The following is a 20,498-nucleotide window of genomic DNA, read 5'->3' as shown; positions in this document are numbered from 1 at the left end:
TAAATGAAAAACTGGGAGAAGGAGATTAGAAAAGCTAACTAATCTTAAATCTTCTTTCCGAGTCAGTACTGGAATCAACTTCCTTTCTCAAGTTGTGCAGATCTACAGGGTAAAGAAAAGACATTTCTATTTGCACCTTTGTCCTGTGGATTTCCCTGAGGAGCTGAAGGCTGGCTGAGATTAGATACTGTGGACAAACTAGCACTATGGATTTCCAGCACATACTTTTTTTTTCCTTGACAGGAGACAGAGCTTGATTTTTGTGATTAGTAGACATTCTCAGTGCTTTTGTATCTGACTGAAAAGACTAATGCCATGCGTTCTTCCTGGTCCTTTTTGTTATCTCTGCCAGTCTTATATATTTAATGTAAATAAAGCATTTACAATCCTTCATCTAACCCAGAGGCCAGCCTTCAACAAAAACCCCTTTAGTGTGCATTTAATGTATTTATTTCAATTGCATATCTGAGAGTAAAACAAAAAGACAAAAGTAAAATAATACCAAAATGTTTCTGTTCTGATAAAATGAAATACATGTTGCTCTTGAAAGAGCGAACCCCAAAATGGGGAGCCGCATCTCTCGCCCCGATCGCGGGGTGGGGTGCCCCCAGGAAGCACGAGTAGCCATTCTTTTTTTTTTTTTTTTAATTTCTTTTTTTCGGAGCTGGGGACCGAACCCAGGGCCTTGCGCTTCCTAGGCAAGCGCTCTACCACTGAGCCAAATCCCCAACCCCTACGAGTAGCCATTCTTGATGTAACAGCAAGAGGTAGCTTTTATTAACGAGATCCCGGGTCTTAGCGAGATCCCGGGTCGACACGTATCTCACACAGGAGACAGAGGAATCGACCCCGAGCTTCCAAACTCGGGGGTTTTTATAGGGGAGGTAAGGGGCATTCTCGCGGTTACACATGATTGGTCAATTCAAATGGTGCACAGTTACTTTCGTCGCGAAATTACATCAGCAAGGAGTATATGTTATCTAGCAGCTCGGCAGGCAGGTAGGGTGGCTCATCTCACTCAGGGGGGTGAAGGAAGGGGAGGGGGTGGCTACGGATGGTCAGTGTCCTTGGGGCTGATAGCTGGTTTGGCAAGTCCTATCTCTGGCTCTCCCTCAGGCACGTCCGGCCCTGCACATCCGGACTCTGACAATGAGCAACCTTTATGAAACTCTAGTTCTGCACATTCGGGCTCTGACAATGAGTAATCTTTATGAAACTCTAATTCTACATTCCCCACTTCTTTTTTTTTTGTTAATAGTTCTAATCTTAGAACTTCATGGAGAACTCAGCTTCATCTAGCATAACAGCTTGGTATTGTTGTCTTAACATGAGGATTCTAATCTGAACACTATTTAAGCCTATACACCAAGGTCATGACTAGCTTTTAGAACTTCTAAGCTTATACAGACTGTGATCCCTGAGGCACAGTCCCAAGAAGTGTTAAGAGTACTAACATATGCAATGTTACATCATTTGTAATGGAAATCAAGCCTATCCCACACCAATCTTGATAGAACCCAGGACAAACATGACTGAATTTCCCTCTAGGTCCCAGCTCTCAGCCCCAACAGCTAGTACGCGGCTGGTGAGGGCTGAGAATTGACAGCTGTCAGGTGGTCAGCAGCACCAGGTATGGTCCTTTCCAGTGAGGCTCGAGTGTCTGGGCTCAGTGTAGCTGCAGTCTCCTGGAACTCATGACTGATGAGATGTCTCAGGGGTCTCCGGAGCATAGGCTGCTGTCAGCTGTGAGCAGATTTCTTTCTGTATCATCTGTAGGTCTTTTAGCCTGGCACACAAATCATTATTACTATGGCACTATGACATGTTGGTTCAGTAACATCATCTAATACATTCGGGGATGGGGGGCTGAGGCCCCATATAAGATCTCAAAGCGGGTAAGGCTGAATCTGGAAGGGGTATTTCTTGCTCTGAAGAGAGCAAGAGGGAAGGAGAGTCACCCAGTCTGCGCAAGTCTCCATGGTTAATTTAATTTGGTCAGGGTCTCTTTTAAAATTTTATTTATTTACTCTACCTGTCCTGAACTTTGAGGTCTGTAGATACAATGTAATTTCCAATTGACCTCTAAATACTTGGCCACACCCTGGCTTACCTTGGCAATGAAAATAGGGCCTTTGTCTGACCAGATTACCTTGGGCATTCCAGACCTGGAGAAGATTTCTTCCAGTATCTTCTTGATGATTGCAGAGGCCGTCTCTCATTTGGTGAGAAAACCTTCTATCTATTCCTGAAAAAGTATCTACAAGCACTAGGAGATACTTGTGATTATATTTTTCTGGTTTTATCTCAGTGAAGTTCACTTCGACTTTTCACTAAACTCTCTAGGTCTCTTTGCCCTGTTTGCTTGCTAAGCATTCACTTATTGACATACCTTATACTTTCTACTGTCTCTCTGGCTAAAATCTTAAAGTCTGTTACATACACCTTAACTACTTGGACAAACTTCTTATCTCCTAAATGAGTCCATTTCTGTATTTGGCAAAGTGAGTCTTTTCTTTGTTCTCTGGGGAGTATAGCTTTCCCCTCAAGTGTGCCATTGTCCTTTATCTTTTAAGCAATTTGGGCCTTTTCTAAGTGAGGCCATCCCTTAGTCCAATCCTAGTTCTCAGTGGCTGTCTCTTGCAGGCCTGCAACCAGGATAGGCTCCTGCATAGCCATTTTTCGAGCCATTTGATCTGCTTCGTTATTGCCCCATGCCACTGAATCACTTCCCTCCTGATATCCTGAGCAATGAATAGTACTCACAGTTGTTGGCTTCACCAGGGCATCCAAGAGATGGTAAATGCATCTGCGGCACTGATGTACTGGGGGGTTGAGGTTCAGCCATCCCAGATGACATTGTGTTGTCCACCATGGCAGCACCCACTTATCTCTGACCTTCATGAAGAGAACTGTTCCCGTCTGTAGACAAGGTAGCCTCGGCCTTCAGCAGGGGTCAATCAACCAGTCGCAGAGGTCTTTCCTCTACCCATGGGCTTCTGCCAGTGCTTGACACTCGTGCTGTGGTGGCTCCAGGTCCGGATTGGGCAGCAAGGTGACCAGATTGTCCCCAACCGGTGGAGAATCTAGTCCATGGCAGCTGGACACTCTATTCAAAGGCAAAACATCAGCCACTCTATCACAGTTTAAGTCCTGGATTGGGTGATAATTGTTAGTGCCTGGCTGGCAGGAATGATATGTTCCAGGCAGAACAGGACTAAGTCACACATCTCCCAGCATCAGGTACTGGTGCACTGAGACAGGTCTTAAGCTCCACATACACAGTCTGTAGATATACATACACATGGCCTCACCCAGTCATTTTAGCCCACGCAAGCCATTTTGGAGAGCAATTTTCTCATGAGCAAGGGATGGGGCAGTCAGAGATGACCATGAACTAGTGGGTGGGTTACCCGGCCCACACCAAGGTCCACTGTTCTTTGGGCAGTCCATAAGTATTGTTCGTTGCCAGTAGCCCCTTGCACTCAAGGTCTTTGGATATTGGCCCACTGGGGGGCATAGGAGCACAGAGCATTGGGTCCCTGTATCCAACTTCCCTTCTATCTCTGCACATAGCCAGCACTCTAGGACCAAGAAGCTCTCCAGTGGCCCCTCTTGTTCTTTCTTGGGCAGTCCCTGACCCAGTGTCCTTTTTCTTCGTATTAGGCACACTGATCTTTAGCCAGGAATTCTCTTCTGTTGCCAGGTACTATCTTCCTAGGTTCCCTAACTACTGTGGCCAGTATATGTTCCTCTCTCGTCTTTTATCTCTCTTTAACTCTCTAATTTCCTCTTCTTTTTGTCTCTTTTCTTCCCTAGCTTCCTGCTCTTTTTACCTCTTTCTTTCTTTCTTTCTTTCTTTCTTTCTTTCTTTCTTTCTTTCTTTTTTTTCAGTCTCTCTGCATCTTCTTCTACAGCTATTAGGTGCTGTCCACTTTTCTGCACAGACCCTGAACCACGCATCAACTTATTTTCTCTGCAACTTACAATAACTCTCTCAGTGACTTAGCTTAACCCTTCAAATTTCTGTAACTTTCTCTTCATATCTTTTCCTTATCTTAGTCAGATTGGTGGGGCATTTTCCAGCCCCTCAGAGACCCACCCTTGGAGCCTGGCGGCAGACCTGGCACTCCCTACCTTCAGGCGTTCTTCCTGTAGCATTTCTAACACAGCCTGTCCCCTTTTTTTTTTTTTTTATAGCCTGTTGACAGCATTTCTGATCTTTTAGGCAGCAACGCACTAAGTGCCATACCGGCTGAAACTCCGCCTTTAAGATTCCTTGTTCCCAAGCAAAATTTAAATCTTCCCCAACTCATCACCGCTGGCTGCAAGCACAAGCACAGATAAAACACTGTTTTACAATACCACAGAAAACAATCCAGACAAACAAGACCAAGACAAAGCATCCTATAACCAATTTCCACAGATGCCTGGTACCTTCAGTACCTGGCCCAAACTGCAGCTTAACCTTAGCTGCTTCTGGGATACCAAACACAGAAACAGAATACAGACAACAGACACTAACACATCTAAGCACACTTGTCCGTGCCTATACTCAAATAGGCAGCCGAACGCGACCTCCGAAGTCAAGTCACAGTCAGATCTTTTTGACTGTCCGTTGCCGGGTCCTCCCGACAAAATTCGGCTCGTGGAAAGTCTCTCACGTGTCCCAGAGCCAGGACCCGAAAAAGGCTGGCTCGCGGAACGTCTCTCACGCGTCCCAGAGCCTGCACGATTGGGGCGTCCCCCGGTGCGCTTTCTAAAAAGGAAAAAAGAAAGAAAAAGACTATTCGGAGTAGGAATCCTTCATCTACTCACAGGCGCCATTTCGGGGTGGGGAACCTTCTTCCACCCGTGCACAGGGCAGGAATCCTTCTTCTGCCCAGACAGTGCACTCTCAAGCTAGCTTTCCACGGGGTGGGGAACCTTCTTCCACCCGTGCACAGGGCAGGAAACCTTCTTCTGCCCAGACAGTGCACTAAGACTCTCGCGCACAGGGCAGGAATCTTTCTTCTGCCCAGACAGTGCACCAAGACACTAAACAGGTACCGAAAAACACAGACTATAGGACTTAATTCACACACACACACACACACACACACACACACACGCACACACATTCAGCGGCCGCTTTCCAGCACTCACACTTACGTACCTCCAAGTGGCATTCGGGGTTCCGGGGGGGTCACGCTCCGATCCCGGACGAGCCCCCAAATGAAAGAGCGTACCCCTAAACAGGGAGCCGCGTCTCTCGCTCCGATCGCGGGGTGGGGTGCCCCCAGGAATCACGAGTAGCCATTCTTGATGTAACAGCAAGAGGTAGCTTTTATTAACGAGATCCCGGGTCTTAGCGGGATCCTGGGTCGACACGTATCTCACACAGGAGACAGAGGAATCGACCCCGAGCTTCCAAACTCGGGGGTTTATATAGGGGAGGTAAGGGGCATTCTCGAGGTTACACATGATTGGTCAATTCAAAAGGTGCACAGTTACTTTCGGCGCGAAATGACATCAGCAAGGAGTATGTGTTATCTAGCAGCTCGGCAGGCAGGTAGGGTGGCTCATCTCACTCAGGGGAGTGAAGGAAGGGGAGGGGGTGGCTACGGATGGTCAGTGTCCTTGGGGCTGATAGCTGGTTTGGCAAGTCCTATCTCTGGCTCTCCCTCAGGCACGTCCGGCCCTGCACATCCGGACTCTGACAATGAGCAACCTTTATGAAACTCTAGTTCTGCACATTCGGGCTCTGACAATGAGTAACCTTTATGAAACTCTAGTTCTACACTCTATCCATCCTCCTTCTTCATTGCCCTTTGACCCCTCCTTTCATTGATCTCCCTTCTTCTCCACAGTAGTCTTTGTTCAGTTGATGTGATTTCATTTAATTTTGGGGTTTACAAGTCTGGGAGAGTGACTCTAGGAGCAGGTTGGGGAAAGAGGGAGGCTATGGCTGAGATTTTTCGTTTTTAAAGCTTTTTTAAAACTTGCAAGAGTGAGATCCAGACATGTCCAAACTCATCTTGAGACTGGCAGGAGTAAGAATTCCTCCCTCCCTGATCTGGCCAGGGGCATGTAGCCTTACAACTCCTACCTCCACTGCTTTTTAGGTAGTCACCAGTCTGGTGGCCAAAGTACAGGTTTAACTTTCCCTCTTCTTTTAAGGAAATGTTTAGCAAGCACCTGGAATTCCTCTTCATGTAAATGAAGCATTCCCAGCACCACATTAGCCCCAGTCAATGATGTACACTCATCCCAAAACCCTCCACCAACTCCCCAGGTATGCAGCAGTGCCTGAATACCCTGAAGGCAGGAGCAGAACTGGTCAGGAGCATAAGCTCACACATGCAGGGGTCAAACTGAAAGGAACTTTGCAGAAGGCACATGCAGCACAGTAGGAGCATTCAGATTCTGCAGGAAGAGCATGATTTTGGGGGCGGGGTGGGGGAACAGCCTAATTCTCATTCTCTCTCTCTCTCTCTCTCTCTCTCTCTCTCAAACATTTATTTATTATGTATACATCATACAGCTTTCTGCCTGCATGTATTCCTGCAGGCCAGAAGAGGGCACCAGATATGGTTATGAACCACTATGTGGTTGCTGGGAATTGAACTCAGGACCTCTGGAAGAGCAAACAGTGCTCTTAACCTCTGAGTCATCTCTCCAGCCCCATCCTGATTCTCTTAACAGATGATAAGTACATACCATACTAAATGTCTACAGTTCGACCTGGTGAGGAACTGTGGTTAGAGACTAATAAAAAAATCCAGAGTGGTTCCTGTAAGCAGAACTAAGGTTAGTCTTAAATGGTAAAACTTGTTCTCTGGGTTTGAGCTTCCTCACAGAGAGAAGTTATTGTGAATTGTTGTCTATATGCAGGTGAAGGCAGGCACAATATAAGGCAAGGCCTGTGATTGGGCTTTGAAAAAGTAAGGTGGGCAAAGAGTTTTGGAGAGAGAAGAGAGGAGAAAGAAGAACCAATGGAGGAGGAGGAGAACAACAACCCAGATCTGTGTGGCCTTAAAGGGCCACATGTAGTTATGAATATTTCATAAGGGATGGATTTTTATAGGGCAATTTGTCTATCTAGGTGGGCAGTTTATATTAATATTAATTGGTTTAGCATTTATTGTATGGATGCTTTGTAGGGTGAGGATTTACTGATAAAAATCTAATTCATAAATTACAAGCTTATTGAATTTTGATTTTGCTGGGTTACTGGGAGTTGTGACTATAACCACAGGGGGCGGATACTGAGACTGTAAACAGAGTTCATAGCAGAGAGTTGCAAGAAGGTGGCTGCTGCTGGGTCAGAGAGTAACCAGCGACAAGGTGGGGCTAGCCACGGCAGCGATTGCTACAGGGCCCAGAGAGTAGCCGGCTACAGTTTGGGATAGAAATTGGAAACTTAGTGAGTTGGTTGAGACACTGTTGATTAAGATGAAAATACCCCACAGATGCCATGTGGCGAACCGGAGCCGGCAATAGAGTGGGATGGTGAATTCTTTTTTTTTAAATACTTACCACAACAGGTTACACCTTTTCTGTCTAGCCTTCCCTCATTCCCAACCTGCTCCTTAGAGGCTGCCACTCTTCTGGACTCCGTCCTTTTAGCAGCAGCTAAAAGTAGAAGCTAAAAGATAGAGGTGAGCTGTGCTACAGCCTAAGAGGCTAGCTTTGGGACCAAACCCCAAACTGAGACTTAGAAAACCAGGGTGACTAGCCGGAACTCAAGATTTTTCAGGCAAGAAGCTAGAGTACTGGAGAGTGGTGACATTTGCTTGTATGGGGAGGGAGGAAGTAAAGAAAGTACTAAAGGAAGATCAAAAGAGAAAAGGAAGGTTTGTGTAGCCATTTCCTCCAGACTGAAACACACAGAAAGCAGAGACAGACTTGGTTCTCTTTCCTAGGACTGCGACCAAATAAGTGACAAGAATCACTGAAGGAAGGAAGGAAGGAAGGGAGGAAGGAAGGAAGGAAGGAAGGAACGAAGGAAGGAAGGGCGGGCTTGCTTTGGCTCCTGGTATGGGATATAGTCCATCCATCATAGCAGCAAAGGTGTGCTTGCAGGGGCCTGAGGCAGCTGCTCACATCCTGCCCACGGTCATGAAGCAGAGAGAAATGAATGCTGGTGCTCAGTTTCCCTTGTTAGTCAACTGGGAGTTGAGGAATAGGTGTTAACACCATTTCAGGTAACTTTACTAGAAATGTGCCCAAAGACAGTTCAGAGTTATGCTTCCAATGTGATTCTCAATTCAGGTAGGCTGACGATGAAGATGAACTACCACAGACTAAGACTCAGGAGAGACAAAGACAGGATGTGGAGAGTTGTATGCAGTAGGTGCCCAGTCGAGAATCAAGAGGTAGAATTTAAGCTAGATTCTTATCTGGGGGAGGAAGGTTCCAGCATGGAGAGCCACATTTCCCTGACATTTCTCATATATGTACATATCACTACCTACAAAGGATAGTAATCATTTGTCTACATTTATATTGATCTGTGACAGAGAACTTCTAGTTGGCAATGAGGATGAATTGAGAACAGGCAGGCAGAACAGGAACTGAGTCCCAAGTCTAGGAACTTCCTCCTTCCAACCAGCTGCTTTCTCTTCTACAGTGAAGAAAAATGCCAGGATGCAGTTCGGGTGACAGCACTGGCAAAGAGCTGGGTCAGATCTCATCAGTCCTGGCTCTTCTTATATCTTTGAGCCAGACCTGTAATTGCTGGAAGATTTTCTGTGAAGAAGAGATGGGAAGCATTCTGGCGGTCAGAACTCAGCACCAGTAAAAGACAAGTTATACAAATGAGTATGTAAATGAGAATATTACACACTCAGAGTCTTTTCTCTTACCTGACGCCCTAGGCGGAGGCTAGGAGAGTCTGAAGGCCTCATAGGTGCCATATCAAGGCAGTGGGAGGCACTAGGAATTAGAAGGGCTGGCTCAGAGGGTCCTAAGTCCTGTGTTACACTCAGTACATGCCAGGGATCTGTGTCCCCTGGAAAGAAAGGGGAAAATGGTATTGGGCTGGGACTACAATATTGCGGAGTTAGCTCCGGTGGCACACTCACCGTTAACAAACATTACTTGGGTGGCTCCAGGACTTTGGCCACCATAATAGGAGTTTGTCTGGGCCACAGCCTGGGCAACAGATGAAGGTGAGAGGCCAAACACTTGTTCACACAGATCTAGCTGGAAGGGCAGTGCTGGGAGCTGGGAAAAAGGACACTGAAGGCCCTCACAGGTGACATCTGTGGAAAGAAAGTACCTTAAAATGTGAAGAATACATACAGTCAGCCTCCTGCTCATCTCCAATAATAATTTAGAGAACACCCACAGTAGTGACCTCATAGTAGTGAGTTCACAGTTTTGCCAAACAGACCCACACATCCCAGATCATTACATTCCCAAATAACAGGGCTGTGATAGAAAAGGGCAGGAGGTGGGGCTCCTAGAGAGAACACAATGTGCTCAGGGAGGGCATCCTGCAAGAATAAGGACTTGAGTTAGAATGGGTGAGCCAAACAAAAAGAAGTAACCACAGGGAAAAGAGAAAAAGTGAACGTGCAAAGGATTAGAGGGAAGGGAGGATCTGAAATGACTGCTTCTCAAGTTGGATCATGTCTGTCTTGCTTAAAATCCATATCTCACAGTGTTCTGGGTAAATTGTACTTCCTTGGCCTCACATGAATTCCTTTCTTCATATTTGCTGACCACCTACTCAGACATATATTGGGCAATACTGGGCAGAAAGAGGCAACCAAAATAGTTCCATGTTGTGCTGTTACAGCATTTAGAAGGAGAGATGGAATGCTAGCAAATTAGATTGCACTAAAGAACACAGAATAACAGAAGTGGGACATGGTTTGGTTTTTCGGTCTACAGAGATGATGGAAGATATTGGGGAAGGGTATCTTGAGGTGAGACAGGAAGTTGAGCAAACTTTATAAAATAGGGGAATGGATCATCCTAGTACATTGAACAGGATGTGCCAAATTCCTAAGCCATAGGGGGCTGGTGTATTGGACAGCCCAAACTATGCAAAGCTGTGTAATAACAGCAGTAAGAAAAGTACTGTTACTGTTCTTAGTTTATTGATGTGGAAACTGTCCAATAACAGCTAAGCACTTGCCCAAGTTTGTCCAAGAGCACACAGATAGGAAATGGAATTTGGACATTTTACTTCATGCCACTACCCTCACTTGTCAAAAGTATAGAAAGAATGTAGCTTTCAACTCTGAGCTGGGTGTGATAGCACATGCCTGTCATGTCAGCACTCGGAGGCTGAAGCAGGAGGATTGCTGTGAATTTAAGCAATCCCCAGAAAGAGAACAGAGGCTTAACTCTGGGGTGGGATGAGCAGATTTGACAAATGATACAGGATATCTATATTCAGATACACAAAACCCCCACTACTCTTGTACATGTGATGTATGAGTTTTAACAATTTCTTTTTCTTTCTTTTTTTTTTTTTTCAGAGCTGGGGACCGAACCCGGGGCCTTGCGCTTGCTAGGCAAGCGCTCTACCACTGAGCTAAATCCCCAACCCCGAGGTATGAGTTTTTATCTGCATTATTTTTGTTTCTTTTCTGTAGTTCAGATTTTAACTAGTAGTCATCCTATATTTTTTTGTCTGGCAACTTCAACACTGGGTCACTGAAATGTAATTCCATATTTAGGAAGATTTCTCTGGCTCTGGTGTAGAAGTCAGACTGCACAGGTAAAGTGCAAGCTTTAAGACCAGACCTGGAATCTGGCAGTAGTGTGTGGCCTCTCTGTGAGGACCACAGAGTAAGAAGTAAAGAACGGGAAGACTGAAAACTTGTCCAGGGTGCAGAGTGGGTAAGATTTGGTACTTGACAGGACATCCAGACAATGGGAAAGAGGTACCAGGATAAGGTTACTAGCCCAGTGACTGAGAAAGGCTGGAGACATTCTGGTACAGAATACAGGAAGCACAAAGGAGGGTCCATTTTCTGTTGAGGTCTGAGTATGCGTGGCATACCAGTGGCTGTTTACTCTCTCTGGTCAGATACTTTTGGGGTTACATGAGTTCAGACTATCTGTAAGATGCTTTGGTTTGGGTCACTTACAGAAGCCAAACTCAGTGCATGTCTGATACAACCACTGCCGGTCCCCCACGCCAGACACTTGCGGTTCGGTGTTTCTCAGCTGTGCCACTGTCTCTGCTCTGGAAGAGCTTAAACACTTCTGTCCCATGCTGCGCAAGACTCTCTAGAGGAGAGTACACACATGCATGTATAGTTGCATCCATATATAGTTGCATTGCCCCTCCTCTCCTAGCAAGCTAGGGTCACACGCCTATAGTGTAGGTCAAGCATGAGGAGAAGGATAAGTTCCTAAGGTTTTTCTTGGTGTCGACATCCACCAGAGGAGGTCCTTGTAACCTATGTCCAAGGTTTTATCATCTGTGAGGTAACTGTTCTACCTGTTCACTCTTTTGTAAGTGGGATAATAATAGTGCCTCTAGCCTGAGAAATTAATGAAATAAATTTTGTGACGTATTCTTAAAGAACCTGGTCCAGAATTAGAGCAGGAAAAGTGATGGTGGAGTTGTAACTGTAGAACGGGACGTGGGGGTACTTCTTAAACTCTGATCTCAGAGCTCCCTCACCCTTCAGTCGTAAATACTGTTAGGTACTTGCTGTTGCCAGACATTGCTGCTGACCACAAGACCACAAAACAAGATAGAAGATACAGTAGTTATGGTCTCTACATTTGTATACTGTGTGTTTAGTACCTGATTACTTAAGAAGGTAATTTTACGGGGGTTGGGGATTTAGCTCAGTGGTAGAGGGCAAGGCCCTGGGTTCGGTCCCCAGCTCCGAAAAAAAGAAAAAGAAAAAAAAGAAAGAAGGTGATTTTACTATCAGCCGGGTGAGACAGGCAAGCCTTATCATACAGATAAGGAATCTAAGGAGAAGAGGAGGATTTCTGTTGTCTAAGTTCAGTGAACGTGGACGCGCAGCCTTGGTCCGTTAGCCTCTGGCTTAAACGCGCGTCCAGGTGGCTTACCTGTACAGCCCGGCGAAGCCCCAGGTAAGGCGTGGAGTGGTTGCGGTTTCCCCAGGTCCGGAGCAGGAGTCCGCAGAGCTGGCGCACGCTTAGCGGCGATCCCGCCTGCCCGTCGTACTGCACCGTGCCTCCCACCAGTGCCTGCAACGCTCCCAGCAGCTCCGCTTGGTCTTCAATAAGGTCCAGGGACCCGCAGGCGCCCAGTTCCTCCCTCAGCACAGCCTGAGACGCCAGACCTGCGCGCAGCAGCCGCTCTACCTCCGCAAAGGCTGTGGAGGCCGCCGCCAGGCACTTCGGAAACCGAGAAGCAAGGTTCGCGGGAAAGGGGCGTATTTTCCTTCTTTGGAACATTCTCTTGGGAGGTGCCCAACCTCGCTCCCCGTCCTTTCTAAATTTTCTCGCACTTTCCTAGAGTTCACTAGAGGCCCGGCCCTCTCCTGGCTTCCCCCTAGCCCAGTCCTCACCTCTGTTTTGTATACCGCCGCCCCCCCCCCCCCAAGCCCCTACAGACAGGACGCCTCCCCTCTAGTTGCTTCGCCCAGTTTTCAGTTCCAGCAGTTTGCAAAACCAGCCTGCGTCCCTGGGTTAAGTTCTTCCTCAACCTGGCTGTCCTATGGCTGGTCCCATTCTGGCCCGGTTTTCCCTGGCTCTTTGAGCTTCCTCGCCTTCCTCCACACTATAGAACCCGCCTACCTCCAATGATCCGCCTATGGTGACTTGCGTCAGGCTTCTGGCCACCACCTGCGGCACGCGGAAAGGACGTCGGGGAAGTGCAAGTTTGGGCGTCACCACCCCCCTCTCCCCTCTTCTCCCCCCCCCCCAACCCCTGCTGCCACTGAGCTCTTACCTGGTTATAGGCGGAGAAGTCCACTACTGCGTTCAATGGTGCGGAGGAGGCGACGGCGGCAAAGACTAGGTGGGGGAACTACGAAAGGAGGGGCGTCAGCCAAATACTAGAAGGGGTGCCTACGCCCGGTGTCCCTCTCTGGCCTGAGTGACACGCGTGGACAGGGAGGAGCGTGGGAGTACGCTCGGGCTACGCCTGGTAGGGACCCTGCAGGCCGACTTCTTCATCCCCGCCCACTCGAGGAGTTCTGAGGACCTTCAACCGGGTCCAGGTCGCCAGCGAGCCAGCATAGGAGCCTCCGAAGCAGATCCAAGGGCTGGAGGAAGACACATTGAGGAGGCCGGAGAGCGCCTGACGAGCAGAGGCCACGTCAGCCAACCTGCAAAGGAGTAAAAGTTGAACCCTGCACTCCTGGGGGCCACTGTGTAGACAATACTAAAACTTAAGCTGGGCCCAAGGTTCTTTCCTGTAACTCTCTCTGACTAGGCCAAGGGAGAAGGCCCACCCATTTTAGGTGAGAATGGAAAAGTTTCCTAGCGGGTTAGATTAAAAACTTAGACAAAAAATTGGGAGAAGCCAGAGGCAGTCAAGGAGTGCGCCCCAAAAGAAGAAGGGTTCTAGGCATGATGGGCTAAGGAACTGGGGACTAGGAGAAACTTGAAGAGAAAGGAGAAAGATACTGGGATAAAACATCCTTTCTCTCCCTCAGCTTTTCTGAGGTGGTTCTCCATCAGTGCCAGGTAGCTGTCTTTCGAAGCCAATTTAGCTTACTGAGAAAACTGAGATGGAGAAACACAAAGAGATGGAAACAAAACAGGAAGAGTCAGGGAGACCAATAGAGGGAGAGAAGTGCCTAGGTGTAAAGGAAGAGATAAGGCTCCTTGAGAACATTAAAGCATGTGAGAAGTTGGGGAAAGATGGCGGGGATGAGCAACATAAGTGAGCTGCACATAAGGAGAGAGGCATTCAAGTACTTGGGAGAAGGCCACACCTTGAAGAGGGAAGAATGCCAAAGCTTGAGAAGATATCAGTCAAGGTAGCAAGAATTGGAGTAGCTGAGCCACACTAAGTGCGAGTTAACTGGGAACCCTGTGTCTCCTATAAAGACTTTCTTCTGAGCAGCGGTAGATGTAAGGAGTGAGCTTGGAGAGTCCCGATCCAATTTATGCTGAGACAGGGTTCCTGTTTTCTACATGGAAATCAAGGGCAGTCCCAGAAGATGTGGCAATAGTGTTGCTAAGAAATTCTGGTGGCTTGGAACAGTAGTTCACGGTGAAAGCTTTAGCATTCATTGGACAGAAAGACAAGAATGGAGGGGGAGAGAAAGATAGGGAGAAATGGAGTTAGAGATGACAGGAGAAAGATTAAGAGAAGAAAAGGGGAACCCAGAGGCTCAGAGGATAGTGGGCAGTAGCAGAGACTATGGAGACTAACAGAGCATTCTTGTCCAAACACTTTCCATATCCCCACTCACGCATGGCGGCTGGACAAGTAGTGGAGCAGGGCCACATCCAGGCCCCCAGCAGGCATACTCAGACCATAGAATCTGTGTTCCAGGCTTATCACCAGGGCCCCCCAGGCAGGGGCCAGTGCAGCAGGATGCCCTGTGAAGAGCACATGGTAGAGAGGTGGATGTGAGTTGAGTATGAGCTGTGGAGCTTCTTAGGTCTCACATATTGTTATCTGCTGTTCCCTTCCTGGTCAACACCAGCTCACCAAACCTTGCTTCTTACCTGTCATTACTGAGCCAGGTCCAAGGCTGCCCTCACCTCCTATGTGCAGAAATACTGGTGCATCTTGGCCAGTTCTGTGTTGATCATTCACCCAGTACCGCTAGGTGTGGAGATGAAGGAAAAGAGATGGCAGTGAACATCCTGACTCCCTTCCCCTCACTCCAGCCTTTTCTCCAAGATTTTCCTCATCTACTCAGTGGTGTCTTCGCTGGACTTATCTAGAGCACATGGCTATGAAGGTAGATATTTGGGGTCCTGGGGTGCACTGCTCAGCTTGCTGTGCTTCTGCAATGTGATCTATAAAGTAATTTTTCCTTAAAACATGGTACATGTTTTTGTTTATGTTTTTATTCTTAAATCCTCAGGGTCAGAGGGAACTGGCTGGTGCATGGTAGGCCTCTGCTATTTTGTGAAGTAGTAATTATAGAGTAGTGACTGACTTGATTTAGGAGTAGTGTAGTGACCTTGGGAGGGCAATGAAGAGGTGTAAATTTGTTTATTCCTTCTTGAGATTTTTGAACACCTGTTGCCACTGCTGATTTGGAGTTCATGCTACATGTTAAAAACCTACCACTTCCCCCTCCCCCCCGCCCCAGAGACAGTTTTTTGTCACCCACACTGGCCTCAAACTCACTACGAAGCCCAGGATGACCTTGGCCCCCAATTCTCCTGTCTTCCCTCCTCAGGTTCTGGGATTACAGGTGTGCAGGGCAAGGTAGAAAGCAAGGAACTGGGTTTGGGGCTGGGGTAAGTTGACTGACAAGAGAGTACAGGGGATATTGACCTCCTCTACTAGCCTCACCTGTAGGAAGATTCGTCTGTCAGTTGCATTGAAGGGATCCAGTGGCTGTTCTAACCACCCTTGTTTGGGGATAGCTCCAGGACCGTGGCCTAGGACAGAGCCTGGGTGTGTGTTAGAGCTCTCCTGAAAGTTCTGAATGTGTTCTCTCAGGCGCCGGAGAAGCAAAGCTGTGAAACAGGAAGTCATGGGTGTTAGGCTGGGGTCTGTAGGTTTCTCTACTTGACCCTCAACCCCATCTTACCTGGAGCTGACAGTCCCCAGAGGGAAACCAGAAGCAAGAAGCCCAACCATGGAGCCTTGACTGCCATTCTCCCACTATTCTGTCTTAGGAAGGGTTCCAGGCACTCTGCTCTTTTCCATCTCTGAAAACCTATATAACATGTCCCTGGACTGGGCTTTCTCTTTCATGAGATGCTCCTGTTTCATGGGACGCCTCTCCTGGCAGGTTAAGCGTCAGTAGTAACTGCTAAAGCAAAACCAGACGCCAGCATCTCTGGATGATCCAGCAATACCGGCTGCCCCTGGCTCCCCTCACTCTGCCCCTCTATCTCCTTCTCTACTGGTGCTTCCTTCCTCCTTGCCGCAGTCAGTCTTTTCCCTGCTGATTTCCCATTCCCCATTTATGCTTTACCTTCTTCCAGGTTCTTCCCTTTAACTTCAGTGCCTCTTCTTGCACCCCCAGTTTCCCCTTACTCAATCTTAGACCATCCTCTCTGCCTCTTAGCACATCCTTGGTTATCCTAAGAATCAATATCCCTTTTGTTCTTTGGTCCCAAATTTTTACCTTAACTGTTTTCAGGTTTCCCATACATATCAAATTCACCACTCTCTCTGACCTACAATCCTACCACTCTTTCCTTAAAATTTTATACAGTGTATGAACATGGTGGGCCTATGCTGGCTCAGAATTCTTATCCCTGATTGTCCTCTCCATGAGTTGCTATTTCTTCATAAATCCATGGAGTTTTCCCCCTTAATCTTTAGTGTTTAGAAAGATCTAAGGTGGTTATCTTTTTTTTTCTCAAGGGCACAATGACCTGGGATGTGGTTTGGTTGGTAGAATGTTTGCCTAGGGTGTATGGCTCCCTAGGTTTAATCTCCAGCACCAAATTAGCCAGATGTGCTGCTGCAAGCCCAGGACACCTGTAATCACATCACTCAGGAGGTGGAGGTGAGGAACAGAAGTTCAGTCATCTTCAGCTACACATAGCAAGTTGGAGGGCAGCATGAGACACAGAAGAAAAAAATAATTGTCAAAGATAATTATCTTTATTTCTCTTTTAGCTTGATATTTTTTCCTTTCAAGTCACTGTGAGAGAATTTAGATTTTTAAAATTATGTGTCTGAGTGCTTTGCCTATGTGTACATATATGAACTATGTTTGTGCCTAGTACCCAAGGTCAAAGGAAGATGTGAGAAGCCCTAGAACTAGAGCTACAGATGATGGTAAGCCACCATGTAGGTGAAGCAAATTTGGCTCTTCTCCAAGAGCAACAAATGTTCTAAACTGCTGAGTCATCCCTTCAGTATGAGAAGTATTATACCTATTTTCATGAATATATAGTTTGCTGTCCCTCTAACTAGAAATCAGCTCCAGTCAGGTTGGGATTCTTCTCTCTTCCTTTGCTAAACACTAAATTCCACTAATCATGCACATTGTAATTATTTGTGACAAGAATTCTTCAATTAATTTTGTTAGATCTTCTTTAAAACTGTATCAAAGATTTATTGACTTTTCATACTTCAGTGCTCTCAGGTCTGATTACCGTTTCACTGACTTGTCTAAAAATCCTCTTAAAGGTTTGCCTCTTTCTGCCACAAGGTCATTTCCACTTAGCAGACAGGAGTTTCCATTAAATATGAGACCAGTCTTTCCCTCCATGGTTCAGGACACACTCCTGACTCCCTATCTTACTCAAAGTAAATCACAGAGCATTTAAAGTGGCCTTTGAAACTGCACATGTGCAACCACTGTTACCTTCACAGTTCCAGGACAAGCCCCTTGCCCTCGGGCTCATTGCTCCTGCCATACTGAATCTAGAAATAAAGAACAGAAAGGGCTAAATGAAGGGGCTGGAGGAGGCAAGGTAGAGGAAGGAGTATGGGGAAGGATATCTAACATTAAAGACCCTAGAGAATAAGTGGTTTCAAAAAGGATCAGGTCTCTCTGCTTAAAATCTATAGCTCACAGTGTTCTGGGTAAATCTGACTTCCTTGGCCTCACATGAATTCCTATGGCGTATAGAGTCTTTTTGTTTGTTTGTTTTGTTTTTGTTTTATGAGATAGGGTTTCTCTGTTTCTCTGTAAAACAGCCCTGGCTGTCCTTGATCCCCCTTTGTAGCAGACTGGCCTAGAGCTCACAGATATCAGCCTGCCTTTGCCTCTGGAATTCTGGGATTAAAAGTGTGTACCACCACACAAAGCTTTGGATGAGTTTTCTTAGTTACACACACACACACACACACACACACACAAAAGGAGTTTAAATGGAGATTCAAGGGGATCTGATGACTTTGGGCTCCACAAGCACCTGAACTCACATGTGCACATGCATACACATACATACACATACACACAATTAAAATAAATTAAGATAAAAATAAATCTTTTAATAAAATAAATGTTTTTGTCTTGCATTTAAATTCACACAATGGCCCACTTCTGTGCCAGGCACTGAGCTAGGCACTTGACGAGCTTCACTTCTTAATCCTCAGAACATTCCAGGGAGGGTCCCATCTCCTGGGCCATGAGTGAATTGAAGGACTGCCCATTGCAGTTTCATGACTTCAAGTCTGTGGACCACCTGAAGGTCTGTCCCAGGTACACGGCAGTGCTGGCCCACTCCGAGGATGATGGCATTGGCATCGAGTAGCTGGACACCCTGCAGCTGGAGCTTGAGACCCTGCTATCCTCTGCAAGCAGGCGACTGCGTGTACTGGAAGCTGAAACCCAGATCCTTACTAACTGGCAGGATAAGAAAGGTGACAGGTGATTTTTGAAGCTTGGTCGAGACCATGAGCTTGGTGTCCCCCCAAAACATGGGAAGCACAAGAAGCAGAAACTGTAAGGGAAGACAGGACATGGGCCAAGCCCTGGCCCAGGACGACCCAAATCCAAAAATGTTCAACCCAAGATCCAGAAATATTAATTTACTGATGACCCAATTGATGTGCCTCGGATCCCCAAGAACGATGCTCCCAACAGGTTCTGGGCCTCTGTGGAGCCCTATTGTGCCAACATCACTAGTGAGGAGGTACGAACACTAGAGGAGCTCCTGAAGCCCCCTAAAGATGAAGCTGAACATTATAAGATTCCCCCACTAGGGAAACATTACTCCCAACGCTGGTCCCAGGAGGATCTGCTAGAGGAGCAGAAAGATGTGACTCAAGCAGCAGCTGTGGCTGACAAGAAGAAAGGCCTCATAGAACTGCTGACAGAACTGGACACAAAAGATGTGGATGCCCTGCTGAAGAAGTCTGAGGCCCAGCATGAACAGCCAGAAGACAGGTGTCCCTTTGGTGCCCTGACACAGCGCCTGCTGCAGGTCCTCGTGGAGGAAAATATTATTTCCTCTATGGAGGACTCTCCAATTCCTGACATGTCTGGGAAAGAATCAGGGGCTGATGGAGCGACACCCCCCTCACCCCGCAATCAGAACAAACCTTTCATTGTGCCACATACAAAGTCCTTGGAGAGCCGCATCAAGGAGGAACTGATTGCCCAGGGCCTACTGGAGTCCGAGGACCGGCCTGCTGAGGACTCAGAGGATGAGGTCCTCGCTGAGCTGCGCAAACGGCAGGCTGAGCTGAAGGCGCTCAGTGCACACAACCGTACCAAGAAGCACGACCTGCTGAGGTTGGCAAAGAAGGAGGTGAGCCTGGAGGAGCTGAGGCAGCGGGTCCGCATGGCAGACAATGAGGTCATGGATGCCTTCCGCAAGATCATGGCTGCATGGCAGAAGAAGCGCACCCCCACAAAGAAGGAAAAGGACTAGGCCTGGAAGACCCTGAAGGATCGGAAGAGGATCCTGAAGCTCCTAGATGGGTAGCCTTACCTGTTGCTGGCCATCTTCCTGGCCTGGCAGAAGTCCACTTCCTCTGAAGCCTTGGCCAGAGGCTGCCTATCAAATGACAACAGTCTCAGGGCTGAAACACTCTCAGGCCACTCAGCCCAGCTTTGTGCAGCCAGTATGCAAGGCCTTACTGTGCTTGCCTGGACTTAGCATCTGCCTGATGACGCAGACGAGCAGGCTTGTTCCTTGTCCCCTTTCCCTTGTACCATCTCCACACCTCTCCCTCAAGGACTTCTTCCTTGAAGTTTTGTAAAGTACAAACCTAAGAATAAAGTGACTGCCGTGTTTTGTTTTTTTGTTTTTTTTTTAAAGAAAAGTTATAAAAAAACAAAAAAAAATTCGCACAATGATCGTATCAAATTATTCAGAATTTATAATCTGCTCAATAATTTCAAGATGATGCAATAGTTTACTTTTATAAGGAAAATAATTTTATATTTACAGTAAAGAGGAAGCCTAACTTTCAAGACAATCTTACAGGAGAATTTTACAGCATACTTTTATTTCCATGGAATGGAATCAAGGACTAAGACCGAAAGATATACACTAGAAATCAACAATGCAGGGAAAAGACTTTGAAGATGAAATGAGGACTGAACATAGGAAACTTTTCCATGCGATCTGTTGACAGGAGTCAGTACAAGTACTGGATCACACAGTTCTAGGACCAGAGCAAAGTAAGTGGTGCTGGAAAGGGACTACAAGCAGAGTCAACATTAGGTAGGTAAATTGTAGGTAAATTCCTGGAGGTATTTACATACAAACCAGATATATTTCTTAGACATATACACAGAAAGAAGAGTTGATCGTTACTTACTATCTGCAATATCGACATTATCAAAATAGAAAAAAAAAACTCACTCAGATTCTGATTACATTCAGTAGAGCAGATTGTAAATTTCACAAAACCATTACCTCAACCACCACGTCTCCCTCACAGTCCTACCTGCACTGTCCCTCTCCATACTAGTAGTTGTCCCTTTTTCAGACTCCAATGCCTCCTGCAAATACGACTA

The 20,498-nt window shown here is 46.8% G+C and overlaps 1 protein-coding gene and 1 pseudogene across 3 annotated transcripts; one reads left to right on the top strand and one right to left on the bottom strand.

Moving 5' to 3' along the window:
- Positions 1-2,058: 2,058 nt before the first annotated feature.
- Positions 2,059-15,828, bottom strand: Prss16 (serine protease 16). 3 transcript variants are annotated; one of them, NM_001033710.1, is given in 12 exon segments: positions 8,163-8,727; positions 8,844-8,989; positions 9,063-9,242; positions 11,085-11,226; positions 12,028-12,318; positions 12,721-12,768; positions 12,875-12,952; positions 13,130-13,253; positions 14,349-14,478; positions 14,608-14,707; positions 15,410-15,576; positions 15,651-15,743. In NM_001033710.1, coding segments are annotated over 12 exon segments (1,539 nt in total). In that variant the 5' UTR covers positions 15,718-15,743; the 3' UTR covers positions 8,163-8,661.
- On the top strand, positions 18,065-19,809 carry Tada3lb (transcriptional adaptor 3 (NGG1 homolog, yeast)-like B; annotated as a pseudogene).

This window comes from Rattus norvegicus, chromosome 17 (assembly GCF_021556685.1).
Source record: "Rattus norvegicus strain SHRSP/BbbUtx chromosome 17, alternate assembly SHRSP_T2T, whole genome shotgun sequence".
In the NCBI taxonomy this organism is placed as follows: domain Eukaryota; kingdom Metazoa; phylum Chordata; class Mammalia; order Rodentia; family Muridae; genus Rattus; species Rattus norvegicus.
The sequence above is the reverse complement of the archived record's forward strand: the minus strand, read 5'-3'. Positions and strand labels throughout refer to the sequence as shown.

Coding starts and splice junctions, on each gene's coding strand:
- Prss16 (XM_087591262.1), bottom strand. CDS start 15,717: ATGGCAGTCAAGGCTCCATGGTTGGGCTTCTTGCTTCTGGTTTCCCTC. Junction 12,953..13,129: donor CGACCTGGACCCGGTTGAAG/GTCCTCAGAACT, acceptor CTCCTTTCGTAG/TTCCCCCACCTAGTCTTTGC. Junction 4,757..12,027: donor GGCTTCGCCGGGCTGTACAG/GTAAGCCACCTG, acceptor TTTCCTTTTTAG/AAAGCGCACCGGGGGACGCC.